Consider the following 15753-nt stretch of genomic DNA (forward strand, 5'->3'; position numbering starts at 1 on the left):
AAGAAATACATTCAAGAATCTAGCGAGTCTTTCTCTGTTCCACTAGCCAGTTCCCAAATCATGACATGAAAACTTATTATTAATTATGAAAGTTCAGCCTATAGCTTAGGTTTGTTTCTAACTAGCTCTTATAACTTAAAATTAACCCATTTCTATTAATCGACTTTTTGCCCTGTGGCTTTTTTTAAACCCTTCTTTCATGCTATATGTTCCACTCCCTCAATGTCTTGTTAGCGTTCTCTCCTTTCTTCTTCCCAGAATTCTCTCTGCCCCAAAGTCCCACCTAAACCTCCTGCCCAGTTATTGACTGTTCAGCTTTTTATTACACCATTCACAGCAATACACCTTCACACAGTGTAAAAATATCTCACAACAAAAGAAGGGGTAATTTACATCCTGATACTCTGGCTAGGGATGTAACTGGGTGGTAGAGCTTGTGGTTAGCATGCACAAGGCTATGTGTTCTACTTCAGACACTAGCATCAGGAAAGGAAATTCTGGTGTATCTCCCTATGTTTACTAGTGTTGAAGACTCAGAGGAAGACCATACCAGAGCTCTGGGATTAAAGGCGTGTACCACCACAGCCGGTTCTTTACAGTTGTCTGGTTTTTCACTCCTCAGCTCTTCATGCTCTCTCTGCCTCCGCTGTCCCCTTTGCTCCCAGCTGGTCATTTCCTCAGACTGTTCAGCAGCCTCCTGGGCAGCTGTCGAATGGCTGGGCTTCTCCAACTCTCCTAATGAACAGAAGTTCTTCTGTGTCTAGAAAGGGGGAGGAGGACGCCAAACCAATCACAGCAAACCTCCCAAGCAAATGTAGGTTTGTGTTGCAGCATTCACTACAGGATCCTTTTAGAACCCATCCCAGCAGTATGGGAAGCGCTTTCTCTCTGGCCCAGTAGATATGGCTACAGTGTTATTCACACGGTTACAATGTTATTCAGCGTTCACTAAGGCTGATTGCCACAGCAAAACTTGTGGTGCTGTTTAAAACAGCCAGGCCTGCCTCTTCCAAGGACTGCTCGCTCTTCCTTCAGCAATCAGAGCAAGCGATGGTGCTAGCTGCATAGTGTTTCTAAGAGTCCATGGAATGTTCCAAACAGCTGGTATTGGCACAAGAGTAGTCAAGCTTCCTAATTAACTGAAAGTCCTTTTCCAGAAGGCAGCTAGGGAAGCAAGACTCAACCGTCAATTAGGAAATCATAGCGCCCCTCCCTACCCCACCATGCATGTATAAAAATGAGCATCAGAAGCAACAAGAATAGAAGTTATTGTATTGCTAGCAGGGATTTTTCTAATTAATTAATCATTTATTTTTATGTGCATTGACATAAGACTCAGAGCCCCTAGAACTGGAGTTACAGACAGTTGTGAGCTGCCACGTGGGTGCTGGCAATTGAACCCAGGTCCATCTAGAAGAGCAGCCAGTGCTCTTCACCACTCTCTCAACCATCTCTCCAGCCCGCTGCTAATAGGGATTTAAACAGATATTAAAGAATGATTCCATCGTAGCAATGCTAACACTTGCCCAGTGCCCAGGGGGAAGTGGGTTCCTCTCTCTCTCAGTCCAGCCCTCATTCTCTACAGACATTCAGCCACGTACTGCATGACAAAAAAGCGGGAGCTTTCTTGTTCTTTGGCAGCTCCCATGGTGTTCAACGTGATTCCGGAACTTGTTGTAAATGCAAATTCTGGCGCTTCATCTAAGACCTACAGAATCCAAACCCCTGCGGGGTGGAAAGATGAGACACTCAGGTTCCTTCTGTGGAGAGGATCTTGATGCACCCTCACTTTTAGTAAACCCCATTGAATGAGGAAATGCATGAGTTTAATTTAATTATTAATCTAGTTTTAGAAATTTAGATAAGTAGTTCATTTGAAACCTTACTGTAAATATGGAATGAGCTGGGCCTAGTGGCACACTCCTGTAATCCCAGCTATTTTGGAGGCTGAGACAAGAGAATTGCAAGTTCAAGGCCTGTCTGGACTACACAGTGAGTTCAAGGCCAGACTGGGCAAATTAATAAGATCCTGTCTCAGAGCTCTTTAAAAAAATTTCAAAGGGCTGGGATCCATCTTAGCAGTAGTGTTTTCCCATCGTACGCAAGGCCATCAGTACAATCTCCAGGACTCAAAAGAGGAAATGTAGTAAATGCCAGCCTGACAATGCTGTAGGCCTGCAGCTCCCACACTGGAAAGCCAGCCAGCTACAGACAGGAAACATTCAACAACAACAACAACAACAACAACAACAAAAACATTTTGTCTTCACTGAACACGTTCAGACTTCTGGTCATTGTTCCAGAACCAGACAGGGTGGCAACGACTTACAGAGCATTTGCTTGGTGTTAGGTGGTATAAGTGACTCCAAAGATGATTTAGAGTGTGCAGATAACAGTACTTGTGGGTAGAGGCAGAAGTAAGAGGCTAGCCTGGGCTATGGAGCAAGGCCCTGTCTCCACAGCAAATAGAATATATAGGCGAGTACTGCTACTGCTTCCTCTTAGTGCTCAGATCGATCTAAAACTCCCACTTGGGACTCACGTGAGCAAGTTGCTGACCTCTTCTTTCTGGACTTTCTGAGAACAGTGTGTGGAGAAATCTTCACTTTCTCTTTGCCTCACACCAGCAGACAAGAACTTTTCCTTTAACCTCCCCACCCCCCAAAAAACAAGAAGAAGAAAAAAAGAAAAGCCAGGTGGTGGTGGTGCATGCCTTTAACCCCAGCACTCGGGAGACAGGGATGGGCAGATCTCTGTGAGTTCAAGGCCAGCCTGGTCTGTAGAGTGAGTGCCAGGACAGGCAGAGCTACAGAGAAATCCTGTCTGGAAAAAACCTTTTAAAAAATATGTCATATCTAAATGTAAAATGAAAGGAACAAGAGCTAGTTCTGGGATGGGCACCAAAGCTACAGAGAAACCCTGTCTCAAAAAACCCCAAAAAAAAGAAAGAAAAAAAGAAAAGCTGACTAGAAACACGCCAAGCTAAGATCAGGCAATCATTAGAAAGAACACGTTTCTGTGTGTTTATTTGGGAGCTCAGTGGTGTGCACGAAAAGAGCATAAAGCAAATAAAAAAAAGCAAACAAACCAACCACACTGTGATCATCAACCCTGTTGGGTAAGACATCTTCTGTTTTCCATTTCAATTCACCCCAAAGCACTGCCTGTCCTTGATCTCACAGATGTCATAACTACAGGCACAACAATGGCTTCCATAGCTGGTAATCTACGACCTGCCCTGCTTCCAAGGTAGGAGTTTGTCACTGTCAATGAGGTAAGTCCCTGATAATTTACCACAAAAGTAGTCCCCACAGGCCCAAGGACTTGGTATACCTGGCAATAAGTTTTCATCAGTGGACTCAGTGTGGTCAGTCAGATCTCAGAGTCCTTCCCTGTCTCCACACCAGAGATCGTCACAACACCAACAGCACATAGCACCCTCACTGTGGTTAATCTCCCCCTCCCCCAGAACCAGGGGCTGGCTGGCTTTTGTTTTCCTCTGCAGCCACCAACACTTCCATTAGCTGAAACCACCCCTTCTCATTGACTGTTGCTACTGTCTGGCCACTGCCTTCCAAGGGAGCCTCTCTACCCACTCAAGATTTCTTAGTTTGGGAGTGGAGTTTTACTAGAACACAGTGTGGCTCCATTGTCTCTCTGTCTCCTTAAACATTTGTTCTTCAAGAGCGAAGCAAAACAGGATGGCCTACAGAGTGAAAAGCACTTATCTGGACCCAGGTGTGGGGTTTTACACCCATAATCCCAGCCTTAGGAGGCAGAGGGATGAGCTCGGCTTCTGGCTCCAGGCTGGCCTGAGCTGCATACCATGTGAAGACCTCCAATTGTTAGGAAAAAACCTTAAGACAACCTCTGCCCCGCAAAGAAATCCAATCAGATCAGATAAGCCAAATTAAATGCCCATCCTGGGTGGCCGGGAGAGCCTGGCGAGGGAAAGACAGAGGGAACGTACATACAAACCCCAAACCACGTGTTTTTCTTTTTTGGCGCGAGTTTAAATACCCTGTGGGGTCAGCGCTTGGCAGGCTGGGAGTTGGAGTCCAAGCACAAAGCGCTTGGCAGGCTGGGAGTGATACTTCCCACTCAATATTACAGTGAGACTCAAAAAGCCAAGAGGGAAAAAAGTTTCTCTTGTTCTAGCTTCATTATCCACATCTTAAAAGGCTCTATTTTCTAAGCACTTGGGAACCCAAGGCAAAAAGATCACAACCTTGAGCCCAACTTGGACTATATAGTAAGACCATGTCTCAAAAACTCAACCCAACCCAAAGAGCAGCCACCAAAAGAGACTGTTTGCCTTATTTCCCCCTTCATCCCCAGAGCTGGGAGGAAAGGATGCATGGTCATATCCCGTTTAAAGAGGATCAAACCCTGCTTCATGCCTGCTAGGCAAGCACTTGGCTGAGCCGTATCCCTAGCCCTCCTTTTCATTTACACACAAGACAGATGTAAATGAGGTTAAATTGGTTGTTCCTTTAAAACACATATGGAAACAGTATAGATTTGTGGTCATTTCTCTAACAAAGAATTACTTGACTAAATTCAAATCTTTGCCCTGCTGATTTGTGTCTGTGTCCTTTTCATTTTACTGTCAAATCCCAGAGCGAGCTTCCCGACTCAGTCTGAACACATCTTCCTGGAGCCCTGTTCTAGTCTTCTTAGGGGAGGGCACAGTTTCACCCCTAGGGGGCAGGTGGCTATGTCTGGGGACACTTCAGTCACATTAAGGTGCAAGAGTGCCAAGGGCATCTTGTGGCAGAGGTCGGGGGGAAAAAATGCTCAAGGTCATCCTTGCGTCTGGCTCGAAGGACAACTGGAGACGGGGTGGGGTAGGGAAAGCCCTGCCCCTGCCTTCATTTGTAGCAGCTACAGCCCACCAGACTTCCCATGGGTCTTTCTAAGGCCTGTGCCATGTGTGTTAGCATAAGTTAAGTACCTTTAGAAAGGTACTGATTCCCTTGCTTGTGGTCTGAGCAACCCTCCTAAGCAGGTGCTTTTAGCTCTCAAGTCCATGACCTCAGCCCAGAGAGTCTCCCTTAAGAGTCTGAAGCAAAGCAATAAACCGGAGCACTACAATAAAACCTATTTGAGTTTTTACAATTACTATATTAATGTGTTTTGCCTGCATGTGCGTCTGTGCACCATATAGATGCCTGGTTCCCATAGAGGACAGAGGAGGGCATCAGATCCCCTGGAACTGGAGTTACAGGTGGTTGTGAGTTGTCACATGGGTGCTGGGAATTGAACCCAGGGCCTCTGAAAGGGCAACTAGTGCTCTTAACCACTGAACCATCTCTCCAGCCACCCCACTCCCACTTCAAAAACACAGCCTTGATGCACACCGAAGCTTCACAACTGTCTTGTATAAAGTCCCAGTTCCCTGATCTTAGGAAACCCGTCAGGCTGTGTGGATGAAGTGAATGAATGTTGTCGATGCTTAGGAATCTTTCTGTTCCACCAAGTGACTGTCCCTTGTCTTTTACTGTTAAACCAACTTCCTAAAACAGTCTGGGGGCCAGTGAAGATTGAGCATCTAGTTCTAACTGACATTTGCCAGACTAGATGCAAGAGAAATTTTATATCCTGTGTGCATCTGATTTCTCCCCGTGAGTTTACTGTTGCGAGAAGTCAGGAAAAGGCAGTGGCGAAGGTCGCCAACCCTTGAGCTCAACCCATCTCTATAAAATCTATCTTCCAATGTCATATCATAACCTCTGCCTTGTCCGTCATGTGAACTCTTCCGGAACTGACTTAAGATAACACACTTCCTGGAATGGCTGCTGGTAATCTTTATTTATATCATATTCCATCCTGTCAGTCTCACTGAAGTCCCAGACATTGATATTTCCATACAGTTTCTGAGGGCGGGGGCATAACTCAGTGGTAGAGTGTTTTCCTAACACCCATATGACTCTGCGCATAATCCCAGAACTAGGAAAGAAGTTAATAATATATTCACAATCTGATAAATTTCTGGATTTTTTTTCCTTCCAAATCAAAGCAAGATACAATTAACAGGTCAGCTGGAGGGCATGGTGAACACTTGTTTCACATTGGGGGATGTTAGACAGGATGGTGTCCAGAGGCTGCCAGTGACAGCTCATGAGGGAGTCATACAGTTCTTCGCTTTCTGCCATGAACTCCTTGTTTGATTCTTCAATATTCAAATGAAGGTCTGGGTCTGCAGAAGCCAATCACAGACATGAGAAAAACAGTTTCACATAACACATACTGGTAATGGCTGAAAACTAGAGACTTTGTTTTGAAAAAAAAAAACCATCAGTGGATGTATTACAGACATTATAGCTAAAATTTTTATTTGGGGAAAATATGCTCAGTGTACAATATATATACTCCTTACATAGCCTAATACCATGCACAATGAATATACACAGAAAATAACGAAAGGTATTTGGGGGGGAAATGAATTCTGTTTCTCCCCACCAAAACTTGAAACCAACCATTCAAACTGTAAAAGTGGTGTCATCGGGCTCAGAAGTCTAGACAGTTGGAGGAGACGGCGGAAAACAGAAATCCAAAGATGTTTGGGGGACTCTACTTAGGAGAAAGGCAAAGTCAAGGATGAGACTGGAGCCGCTGGCCTGAGAACCCCAGAGGATGCTTTGTACTTGTCCCGGTCTGCTTACCAAAGAGCCTGACGAGAGTGAACGAGCGTCATGGACCAAGGAATGCCAAAGCAGAGGAGAACCTGGCCTCCTCTTTCAAAAGCCTGGGACCCGTGATAAGGAGATTATACCATGACCATAAATGACTGTACCTGGGTTTTCCATCCAAGTGGTCAGGATAAATGACTGTACCTGGGTTTTCCATCCAAGTGGTCAGGCTTCCTGAAGCTCCCGGAGCTCCAAAGTCACTTTTTTTTTTTTTAAAGCTAATCCTTTTTTTTTTTCCTTCTTGCACTGAATGTAACTGAAGAAGTTCTCTGTGCTGCTTTGTGATTTTTTTTGCAAGTCTAAATGCATCCAGGACCATAATTTGCCTCCCATGGGTTCCTATTCCTCGGCAAGGCTCTCAGGAACTGAATGCTGTGTTTCACATACTGAGGTCTTAGCACCGGTTTTGATAGTCTGTTGGAGTGGGTCATGGGGAAGGATCCGGTCTGAGAGGATTAATGAATGCCCTTGAGTGAGGAGGAAGCAGAGCTTACTCCCTCAGTTTTATTCTCGACACCAAGAAGAGATCAGGTGAGAGCACGCAGAGGATACCATCTACATGTGCGGAAGAGAGAATTGGAGACTGGAGGTGGCTAGAGTTGTATGGCCAGGGCTGGAAAATTGGTGAGAGGAGCTTCGGTTGTCTAAGACCTCCAGTCTGTGGCACTTCGGTAGAGCAGTTCTAGCAGACGAACACAGCTCCTGTTCTAGCAGACGAAGACAGCCCCCATTCTAGCAGACGAAGACAGCCCCCATTCTAGCAGACGAAGACAGCCCCCATTCTAGCAGACGAAGACAGCCCCCGTTGGCCATCACCTCGCATCAGCCGGTTGGTGTTGTGCTGTCTGAGTCTTAGCCTTTTGAGCCACATTTCTTTTGAAAAACTTGAGCTTAGGACTTCCAGCCACCCAGGCAAGCCTTGTGGCCAGGGCTGGGAAACTCCAGCCTAGGTGAGACAGCACATGCCTTTCATCCTAGCACTCAAGAAGGAGAGGCAGGGAGAATCTCTGCACGTTTGAGATCAGCCTGGTCTATGGGGTGAGTTCCAGGCCAACCAGAAATATGTACAAAGACCCCATCTACTGCCTCTTTCTACCTTTTCTCCTGAACTTGCTGATTTTTTTTTTCTTAAATTCAGTTCTAGGCATCTTTCCTGTGCAGTTAAGCAGTTTCAGGGTTTGCTTTGTTTACGTGTTGTGGTTAGGGGAGAGATATTGGGATGACATGACACACTTAGGTGTGAGCACGCCCTCTCTCTCCTCTAGCCTGTGGTTAGGAGTGTGATGAGCAAGCCTAGTAAATGCAAGGCAGGGAGATTCACAGGCGCCTAGGTAGAGAGTTATATCCGTGAACACTGGGAATGTCACGTAGAAAACAGTGAACAGTCAAGTTTCCCAGTCTCTTCGGTTTTCTCTTTAGTTTGGCTACTAAAAATTTAAACTCATCTTCTTGGGAAGCTGGTGTTTTGTGTTGGTTTCTAGTTAGCTATGCTTCTCTTGACCTATGACCTAGCTATCCCCTGGCGTGGTTAGTGTGTGCCAGGTGCTGTGAGGACACACAGAGCTCTTTTGATGTCACACTTGCATCTCTTCTGAGCTAGATATGACAATCCACTTTACAGAAAGGAAACCAACTAGACAGTAATCTGTCTGGGAGAGAAGAACTAGGAGGTAGGATTTGAACCCTGACAGTCTGTATTGAGAAAGGAGATATTTGGAGGTGTTGTTTTGATTTTTGGAGATAGTGTTTTTATGTAACCCAGGCTGAGTGTTGAGACGGATGATCACACTGCCACACCTAGCTCGCTGCATGTCCCCATTGTGTGTTGTGTAGCTCATGAAGGCAGGAATAGCAGGTTCACATTTTAAGCAAAAGAAGTCCCCTGAGAGCTGAAATGAGCACCTTTTGTTCCTATGTAAATCTAAGGATGAACATCTAGAACAACTAATACAAGTATTTCATGTCTTTTAAGGAGAAACAACAAGCAGGCAAACTCCATGATGACCACTAGAGCCCCAGGACACAATCTCCTGCTTCCTTCCTTAGGATAACAGAGGCAAGGATGGGTCTGCCTAACCCAGGCTCAATAGGACATGGTGCCTGCTTCTTCATCTCTCCTGTGAATACCAATAGGCAGTGGTGCCCATTTCTCCATATCTCCCTTTCTCTTTTCTGTGACAAAGTATTTCCTCCCCTTCCTCAAATATGACACATTCAAAAACTTTCTGTGGGCCCAACTTTGTTCTTTTCTGAACCAATGAAAATTTTAGAAATCATGTCCAGCCTGTCGCTCCAGAGACACTTGTTGGGTCCCGAGCAATCAATGGCCTAGAGGGGGGACCAGGAAACCATAGCTACAGAAACTACCACCTGCTTTTTCTCTAAAAAATTAAAATAAAATGTGGGTGAGGGAAAGGTCCCATGCGCCATCTCAGCTCTCACACACAAAACTGAAGCATAATCCTTAATCACTTGCACTGACACTCATACAATGGGCAAAATGTATTGACTTACATCCTAGAAGCCCAAGAGTAAGGGGTGCTTCGACCCCTTGTGGGTGGTAAGAGTGAGGGGATATAAGGGGACAGAGAGGAAGGAACGGGAAGGGAGCACAGCTGGTTCCATCTGTATTAAGAGTCCATTCCCACAATGAGTGAACTGCTCTGCCTCAGGACCTGTTTATCTCTTAAAGGTCTTGCCTCTCAACACTGCGGTGCTGGAGGTTAGGTTGCCAGCACTTGAACTTCAGGGGCCACACTCAAGCTGCAACAAACCTCAAAGTCTAACTTATGAAGGAAACCAGTCTTGAAAACAGCGTCATATCTTCTTCCATTTGCAAAGGTCCAGGGAGGAGACGCTGCTGCATTGACCCTGTTTGCTTGGAGCCTCCAGCTCAACCCTGCATGGTCCAGGAAGCCCTGTTCCTCTTCCTCCTCCCTCCCTCTCCCTCTCTCTTTCTCTCTCCAAATCCAGCTGCTTAGATACTCTCCGAACAAAGGAAAGGCATCAAAAAAACCCAGCTCCACATTCTTGGCGACTATTGTAATTTCTTTTCTTGATGCTGCCCTAGACGCCCAAGTCCCTGCCTAAGCGCTCAGTTTTTGACCATACTTGGGCACAAACCCAGCTTGTGGTGGACACATCATCACCCCTTGCCGACAATCTCTAAAACTTTCCTGCCCTGGCCTGGATGCTCAACTTCTCTGGCCTCGATCTCTAGGACTAAAGAACCCACCTGGGAGCTGCTTTGCTCAGTATACCTGTCAGTCTGGCTTGATCTGGCTAACTGGTCTGCAGAGAAACTTGTCAGGTGGGTAGGAGTCACATGGAGGGGGGGGGCACCTATTAGACCACATAGAAACCAGGATCCCCAGACTGGACACATCTCCAAAGAGAATTTTTAAGCAACCTACAATGGAATTTTCTAGTCAGATCTCTCAGTTTCTAGCAACTTGAGAGAATGAGGGTATCTAGAAATAACCTTTTTCTTTTTCTTCAACCATGGCAGCTCAAGGTTTACGTTACCCGCTAGAAGTTCTTCCTCTTCATTTCCAGCTGGGGCTGGGGTTTCCTACAAAGAAAATGGGAATAGACACAAAGATTTAACATCACAGATGCTTTCTTGGGATAGAAAACCTGACTCCGAAAAATATCAAAACCACTAAACCTCCCTGAATGGTGAGGTGGGTGAACTGGATCATGACGAAGGTTTCTGGCCTTCTTGAGCTTCTGGAAACTGTTAGAATCCCAGAGCCCAGGATCCACACAGCAGAGACTCCTGGCACCCGGCTCTTCGCGTTGTCTTGCTTAACACAGGATTTCATTGTGTAGCCCAAGCTAACCTCTAACTCTTAATCCTCTTGCTTCCTCCTCCCTAGTGTTGGCTACCATGCTGGACAGACTTCCTGTTCCGGCATCAGATGGCCTATTCTCCACCTTAACACTGGCCTTTCTTCAGAAGTCAATCTGCAACATTTCCAGGAACACATTCTCCTGTGCACCCCCCCAAGCTCCCCTCCCACCGACACCACCTAGGGCTATGCTAAAAACCATCAGGTTAGGTACCTCCAAAGTCACAGAGGATGCCTAGCGGTGAAGCAATCAACCACATTTTTACCAAATGAGAAAAGTAACTCCCAAAAGCATCTCAAGCACAGATTTTGGTTGATTAACTCAAACTGTGTTGGTTTTGGGGTGGCACACAGGGACATTTTTGTTTCTGTATGTATGTACACATGTATGTATGTGGAGGTTAGAAGCTGACATGGGTGTCTTCCGTGGTCACTGGGTGTCTTCCGTGGTCACTGGGTGTCTTCCGTGGTCACTGGGTATCTTCCGTGGTCACTGGGTGTCTTTCGTGGTCACTGGGTGTCTTCCGTGGTCACTGGTTCCTTGGTCATGGAACTTTATTTTTAAAAATGTGTTTAATTTTATTCATATGCACGTTTTACCTGCATGTATGTCTGTGTACCATATGCATGCCTGTTGTCAATGAAGATGAGAAGATTCCCGGAACTGGAGTTATGGATGGCTGTGGGCCACAATGTGGGTGCTAAGAATTGCACCCATGTCTTCTGTAAGAACAAGTTCTCTAAACTACTAACCTGTCTCTCCATCCTCTCTCCCCACTTTACTTTTTGAGATGAAGTCTCTTACAGAATCTGGAGCTCACCAATTTGGCTGGACTGACAGGCCAGCCAGCCCCAGAGAGCCTCCTGTCTCTTGATGCTGGAATCACAGGTGTGTATCACCGTGGCCAGCTTTTTACCTGGGTGCTGGGGCATCTGAACTTGTCTCCTGGCTTGCCTGCTAAGTACTTTATTCAGGGTTAGGGGGCATCCCCAGCTTTACACACCATAGCGGAAATCTAGTAGAATCTTTGTATCTAGTGTGAACATTAGAATGAAGTGGTTGTTTTCTGGAAGTACTTAGACCTTGAAGAACTCATTGTGGAAAACAGCGATTGTTTGCTGTTGTCTCCAGAGCTGTTTTTCTGAAGCAGCTCTATGGCCTTTGCACGTCACAAGACGGCCCTGGCACACCTGGAGCGTCCTGCATTATTGGGTTCTGCAAACAGGGCACAGTAAGGACTAAAGTGGCAGAGGTGTGACTTTTCCTTCACAAAACGTATAGATTATATCAGGGGCTTTGGTATGAGGAACTCGGTTTACAATTGTGTAACAATCAATAAATATGGTTTTGCACGGCTGTTCAGGATTCAGTCTGTAGATATGGTTCCTCCCTGCTGTGACAGAGCCTGAATACATCTTGGAGTGACCTTCTTCCTTCAACTGACCTGAGCAAAACAGAACACCCGACAAGATGCCTTCCCTTTTAACTATATACAGCTGTTTCATGGAACCACCCGGCGGGGAAAGGCTACATTAGGTCCAGGCACCAGTGAACTTAAACTGCCCTTGGTAATAAGTAATAATATTGGGAGGGAAGATACATTATCTCCCTAAAGGCAGTCTCCTCTTCACTCTGGAACATGTCCTGGTTTGGAAGGAAATGATTCAGTAACAAACGTCAGCACTCCAGCTACGTCTTTTCTTCCTGTTGATGGATGGATAAGCCACCAGAATCTGAGCTTAACGTGATCTCATGTTCCGTCCTTTCCTACCTCACTCTGAGAAGTGTGAATTCTAAAGAGTTTGGGAAGCAGAAAACTCCTGCCGGGAGAGCATCTGTGTGACATGAGGGTCCCTGGCCAGGAGCCACCAGTAGTCCTTAAGAGAAGGGGTTCAGTCAACCCCCAGCATCCACACGGCAGCTCACAACCTTCTGTAAGTCCCGTCCAGGAGGATCTTACTACCTCCTCTGACCTCCATGGGTACTGGCACACACACGACGAACAGACACACACACAGGGAAAAATAAAACAGGCACACAAAATAAAAAACAAACCTAAAAAATAGAAATAGCTAAGTGTGATAGCTTACACCTTTAGTTTATTTATTATAATAATAATAATAAATAAAAATAAAAACAAACTGTTAGAACAGAGGAAAGGGTCAGTAAGGCAAAAGAAGGAATCTGTTAATTATTGTAGTGTTTTCATGAATAGAACACAAAAGTAGTTTCCAAAGTTGATTACCATGAATATCTGTATCTGTTTTCTTAAAGTTATACAGGAAATTACCAAACAGGGAGGGTAAAAGAACCAGAACAAAATGTGAATTCAAACCTCAGATGACAACTTTTTTTTAGGATTTATTTATTTATTTTCCATATATAGATATATTTATTTTGTCTATATAGATATATAAAATAAATAAATAAATGAATGCTCTATCTGCATGTACACTTTTATGCCAGAAGAGGGCATCAGATCCCACTATAGATGGTTGTGAACCACCATGTGGGTGCTCGGAACTGAACTGAGGTCCTCTGGAAGAGCAGCCAAAGCTATCAGCCACTGAGTCATCTCTCCAGCCCCAAAGGGCAACTTTTTAAAAAACATACAGAGTATCTGGTAAAAAGGAAGCCCTGCCACCCCCCAAACACTGGTCTGGGGTAAGGGGATATTGGTTTTGCTTGCTTGATTGGTTTGGTTTGGGTACTGGGCTCTTTGATGTTCTGCATCAGCTCTCCCACTGAGCTACAACACCCAGGTCCTGGCAGGGGGGGGCGGGGGGCGTTAAGGAAGTCTCTCCTTAAAAAAGCTGAAAGTATAAGCAAGTTAAAAAACAAGACAATAATAATAATAAAAATAAAGCCTCATCCCTATCCACAGCAGAAAGAAAACTCAACCAATTTGGCTAGCAGGCGTATGGAAGAAACATGGAGAAGACAAATTCATTCCAAGGATACTTTCTTCCAAGCTGAGAGGGAATGAGGATGGAGGTGCAGACACAGCTTCAGCGGACTTAGAAACAACACATCACTAATCAGGGTTAAAATACCTTTCTAAATGCTCTTCAGGTCTCCCTTAGCTAATCAAAAGTCCTTTCCAATCCTAGTTTAAGAGTCAGCAAAATCTATTTCCACGATCATCTAAAACTTAGTAGCAGGAAATTTTAGGTCAAGATTTGATGAGTTTATTTCTTCAGTTTCAGAGAAGTAGAAAGAATTTAAATCACTTGCCTGTCCAAAATAAAAAAAGAAGAAGAAAGAAAAAAAGGGGAAAAAAAGATAAAGGAAGAGAGAGAGAGAGAGAGAGAGAGAGAGAGAGAGAGAGAGAGAGAGAGAGATTGATTGATTAGGATGAGGGAAGACAAGGAAATGATGGTTGCATTATCAGGTACATAGATAGCTAAGATTTACTTCAACAAGCGTTACCTCTGGAGTGGCCCAAGGCCCAGCTAGGGGTTCCGGATTCTCATACACAGGCAGAGGGCTGGGCCCGTTTCCCTTCCATGTGGAGTCACTGCCCTAGCAGGGAAGATGGTAAAAGCTGTGTGGCTGTTCATCACTGTTGTCTCCGTGGTAACTGAGGCTGTAATGGGACCTCAGCTTCTCCCTAATGACAGACAGAAGAGGACAAGCAGGGACAGTCATCACCAACAGTGGCAGCACCACACACTCACTCTTTTCCAGAAGTTTCAAGTAAGGATGACTCTGCTTCGACCATTTAAAACGAAATCGCTTGTGTACCAAGTAACAAGCTGGCAGTTGGCAAAGGGCTTGTACTAAATAACACTGGTGCATTCATTCAAAGTATAAACTAAATTAGACCTCACTCGCCTTTGCCAGATGAAGCAATAGTTGTTTTGTTGAGCCATGCCAAAGCCTACAGCATCCTCCCATCTGGCCATCTTTCCAGACACTGAAGAAAACGACGTGACCACTTTTATTTCTGGGTCTGAAATTACATCATCTGGGTCAACCCTTACAAATACCTCTTATAAACAACCATGAAATAGGACAATTACATTGAGTGACAATTCCTGCTAGGCAATTATTTCCTGACCAAGAGGCAAAGGTGTGAGTGGAGGCAGGGGTATATCTGCAAGCACCTGGGGAAACTTGTGCAAACATCCCCAGCTTCAGCTGCCAGTACCTCCCAGAATTGCTGGGACTGGGGAAACCTGCAGAATTCCCTGTGCATTTGTGTGTGAACCCTGAAGAAGCCAGACTTCTACATTACCTACTCCCCACAACCCCTTACAAGGCAAAATGTCATTTTCTTTTTTTTTTAATATTTATTTATTTACTCATTATGTATACAGTGTTCTGTCTGCCTGTATGCCTGCAGGCCAGAAGAGGGCACCAGACCTCATTACAGATGGTTGTGAGCCACCATGTGGTTGCCGGGAATTGAACTCAGGACCTCTGGAAGAGCAGGCAATGCTCTTAACCACTGAGCCATCTCTCCACCCCGCAAAATGTCATTTTCAATATCCACAATCTAAACAAATACCACAATCTGACCAGCTCTCCCCTTCATCGATCTACTAAGATCTCCTGGAGTCAAACGCCGTATAGCTTTCTCTTTAGATATCTAAATATAGAAACCATTATTTCAGCCACCTGCAGAATCATCAAGAGGGGGAACTGAATATCACACACACGTTACACTAATGCAGGCTCAAGCCAAGGTTTTATATTTTTAAGACAGGATCTTTACATAGGAGGTTGGCCTCAAACTCATGGTCTTCTGCCTCAGTGTCCTGAGTGCTGGATTATAGCTGTATCTGTAGTTTTCAGAATGACAAAGCGTGAGAAAGCAAGCAGTATGCAAACTTTAATGTGAATAAAACCCTCTCTGATGTTTCCTTAGTGACCAAAAAGATATATTGATTTTAGTGCATGTCAATGAGCCTTGCATTTTTTTATGCTCCACGTGCATACAGGAGGCAGTGGAGTCAAGAAGAGGGCAATGAACCCCTGGTACTGGAGTTACAGGTGGTTCTGGGAAAGCATGATAGGGCTGGGAAATCAAACCTTGGCCCTCCACAAGAATACCAAGAATATCGCTAAAACATCTATCTCTTCAGCCCCCTCTTAGTGATTTGCTCAGGATGTCCTCACACTTTGTCACAATCTACTATTGTGAGACCCAGATGCAGTGGTCTCTATGTCCCCCAATAAAGGTCACATTACCCCACTCTGACAAGTA

The 15753-nt window shown here is 45.1% G+C and overlaps 1 protein-coding gene across 1 annotated transcript; it reads right to left on the reverse strand.

Moving 5' to 3' along the window:
- Positions 1 to 5802: 5802 nt before the first annotated feature.
- On the reverse strand, positions 5803 to 14342 carry C16H6orf52 (chromosome 16 C6orf52 homolog). The gene is given in 3 exon segments (XM_026782926.1): positions 5803 to 6199; positions 10218 to 10263; positions 13974 to 14342. Coding segments are annotated over 3 exon segments (585 nt in total). The 3' UTR covers positions 5803 to 6029.
- Positions 14343 to 15753: the final 1411 nt, after the last annotated feature.

This window comes from Microtus ochrogaster, chromosome 16, assembly GCF_000317375.1.
Source record: "Microtus ochrogaster isolate Prairie Vole_2 chromosome 16, MicOch1.0, whole genome shotgun sequence".
NCBI classification, from domain to species: domain Eukaryota; kingdom Metazoa; phylum Chordata; class Mammalia; order Rodentia; family Cricetidae; genus Microtus; species Microtus ochrogaster.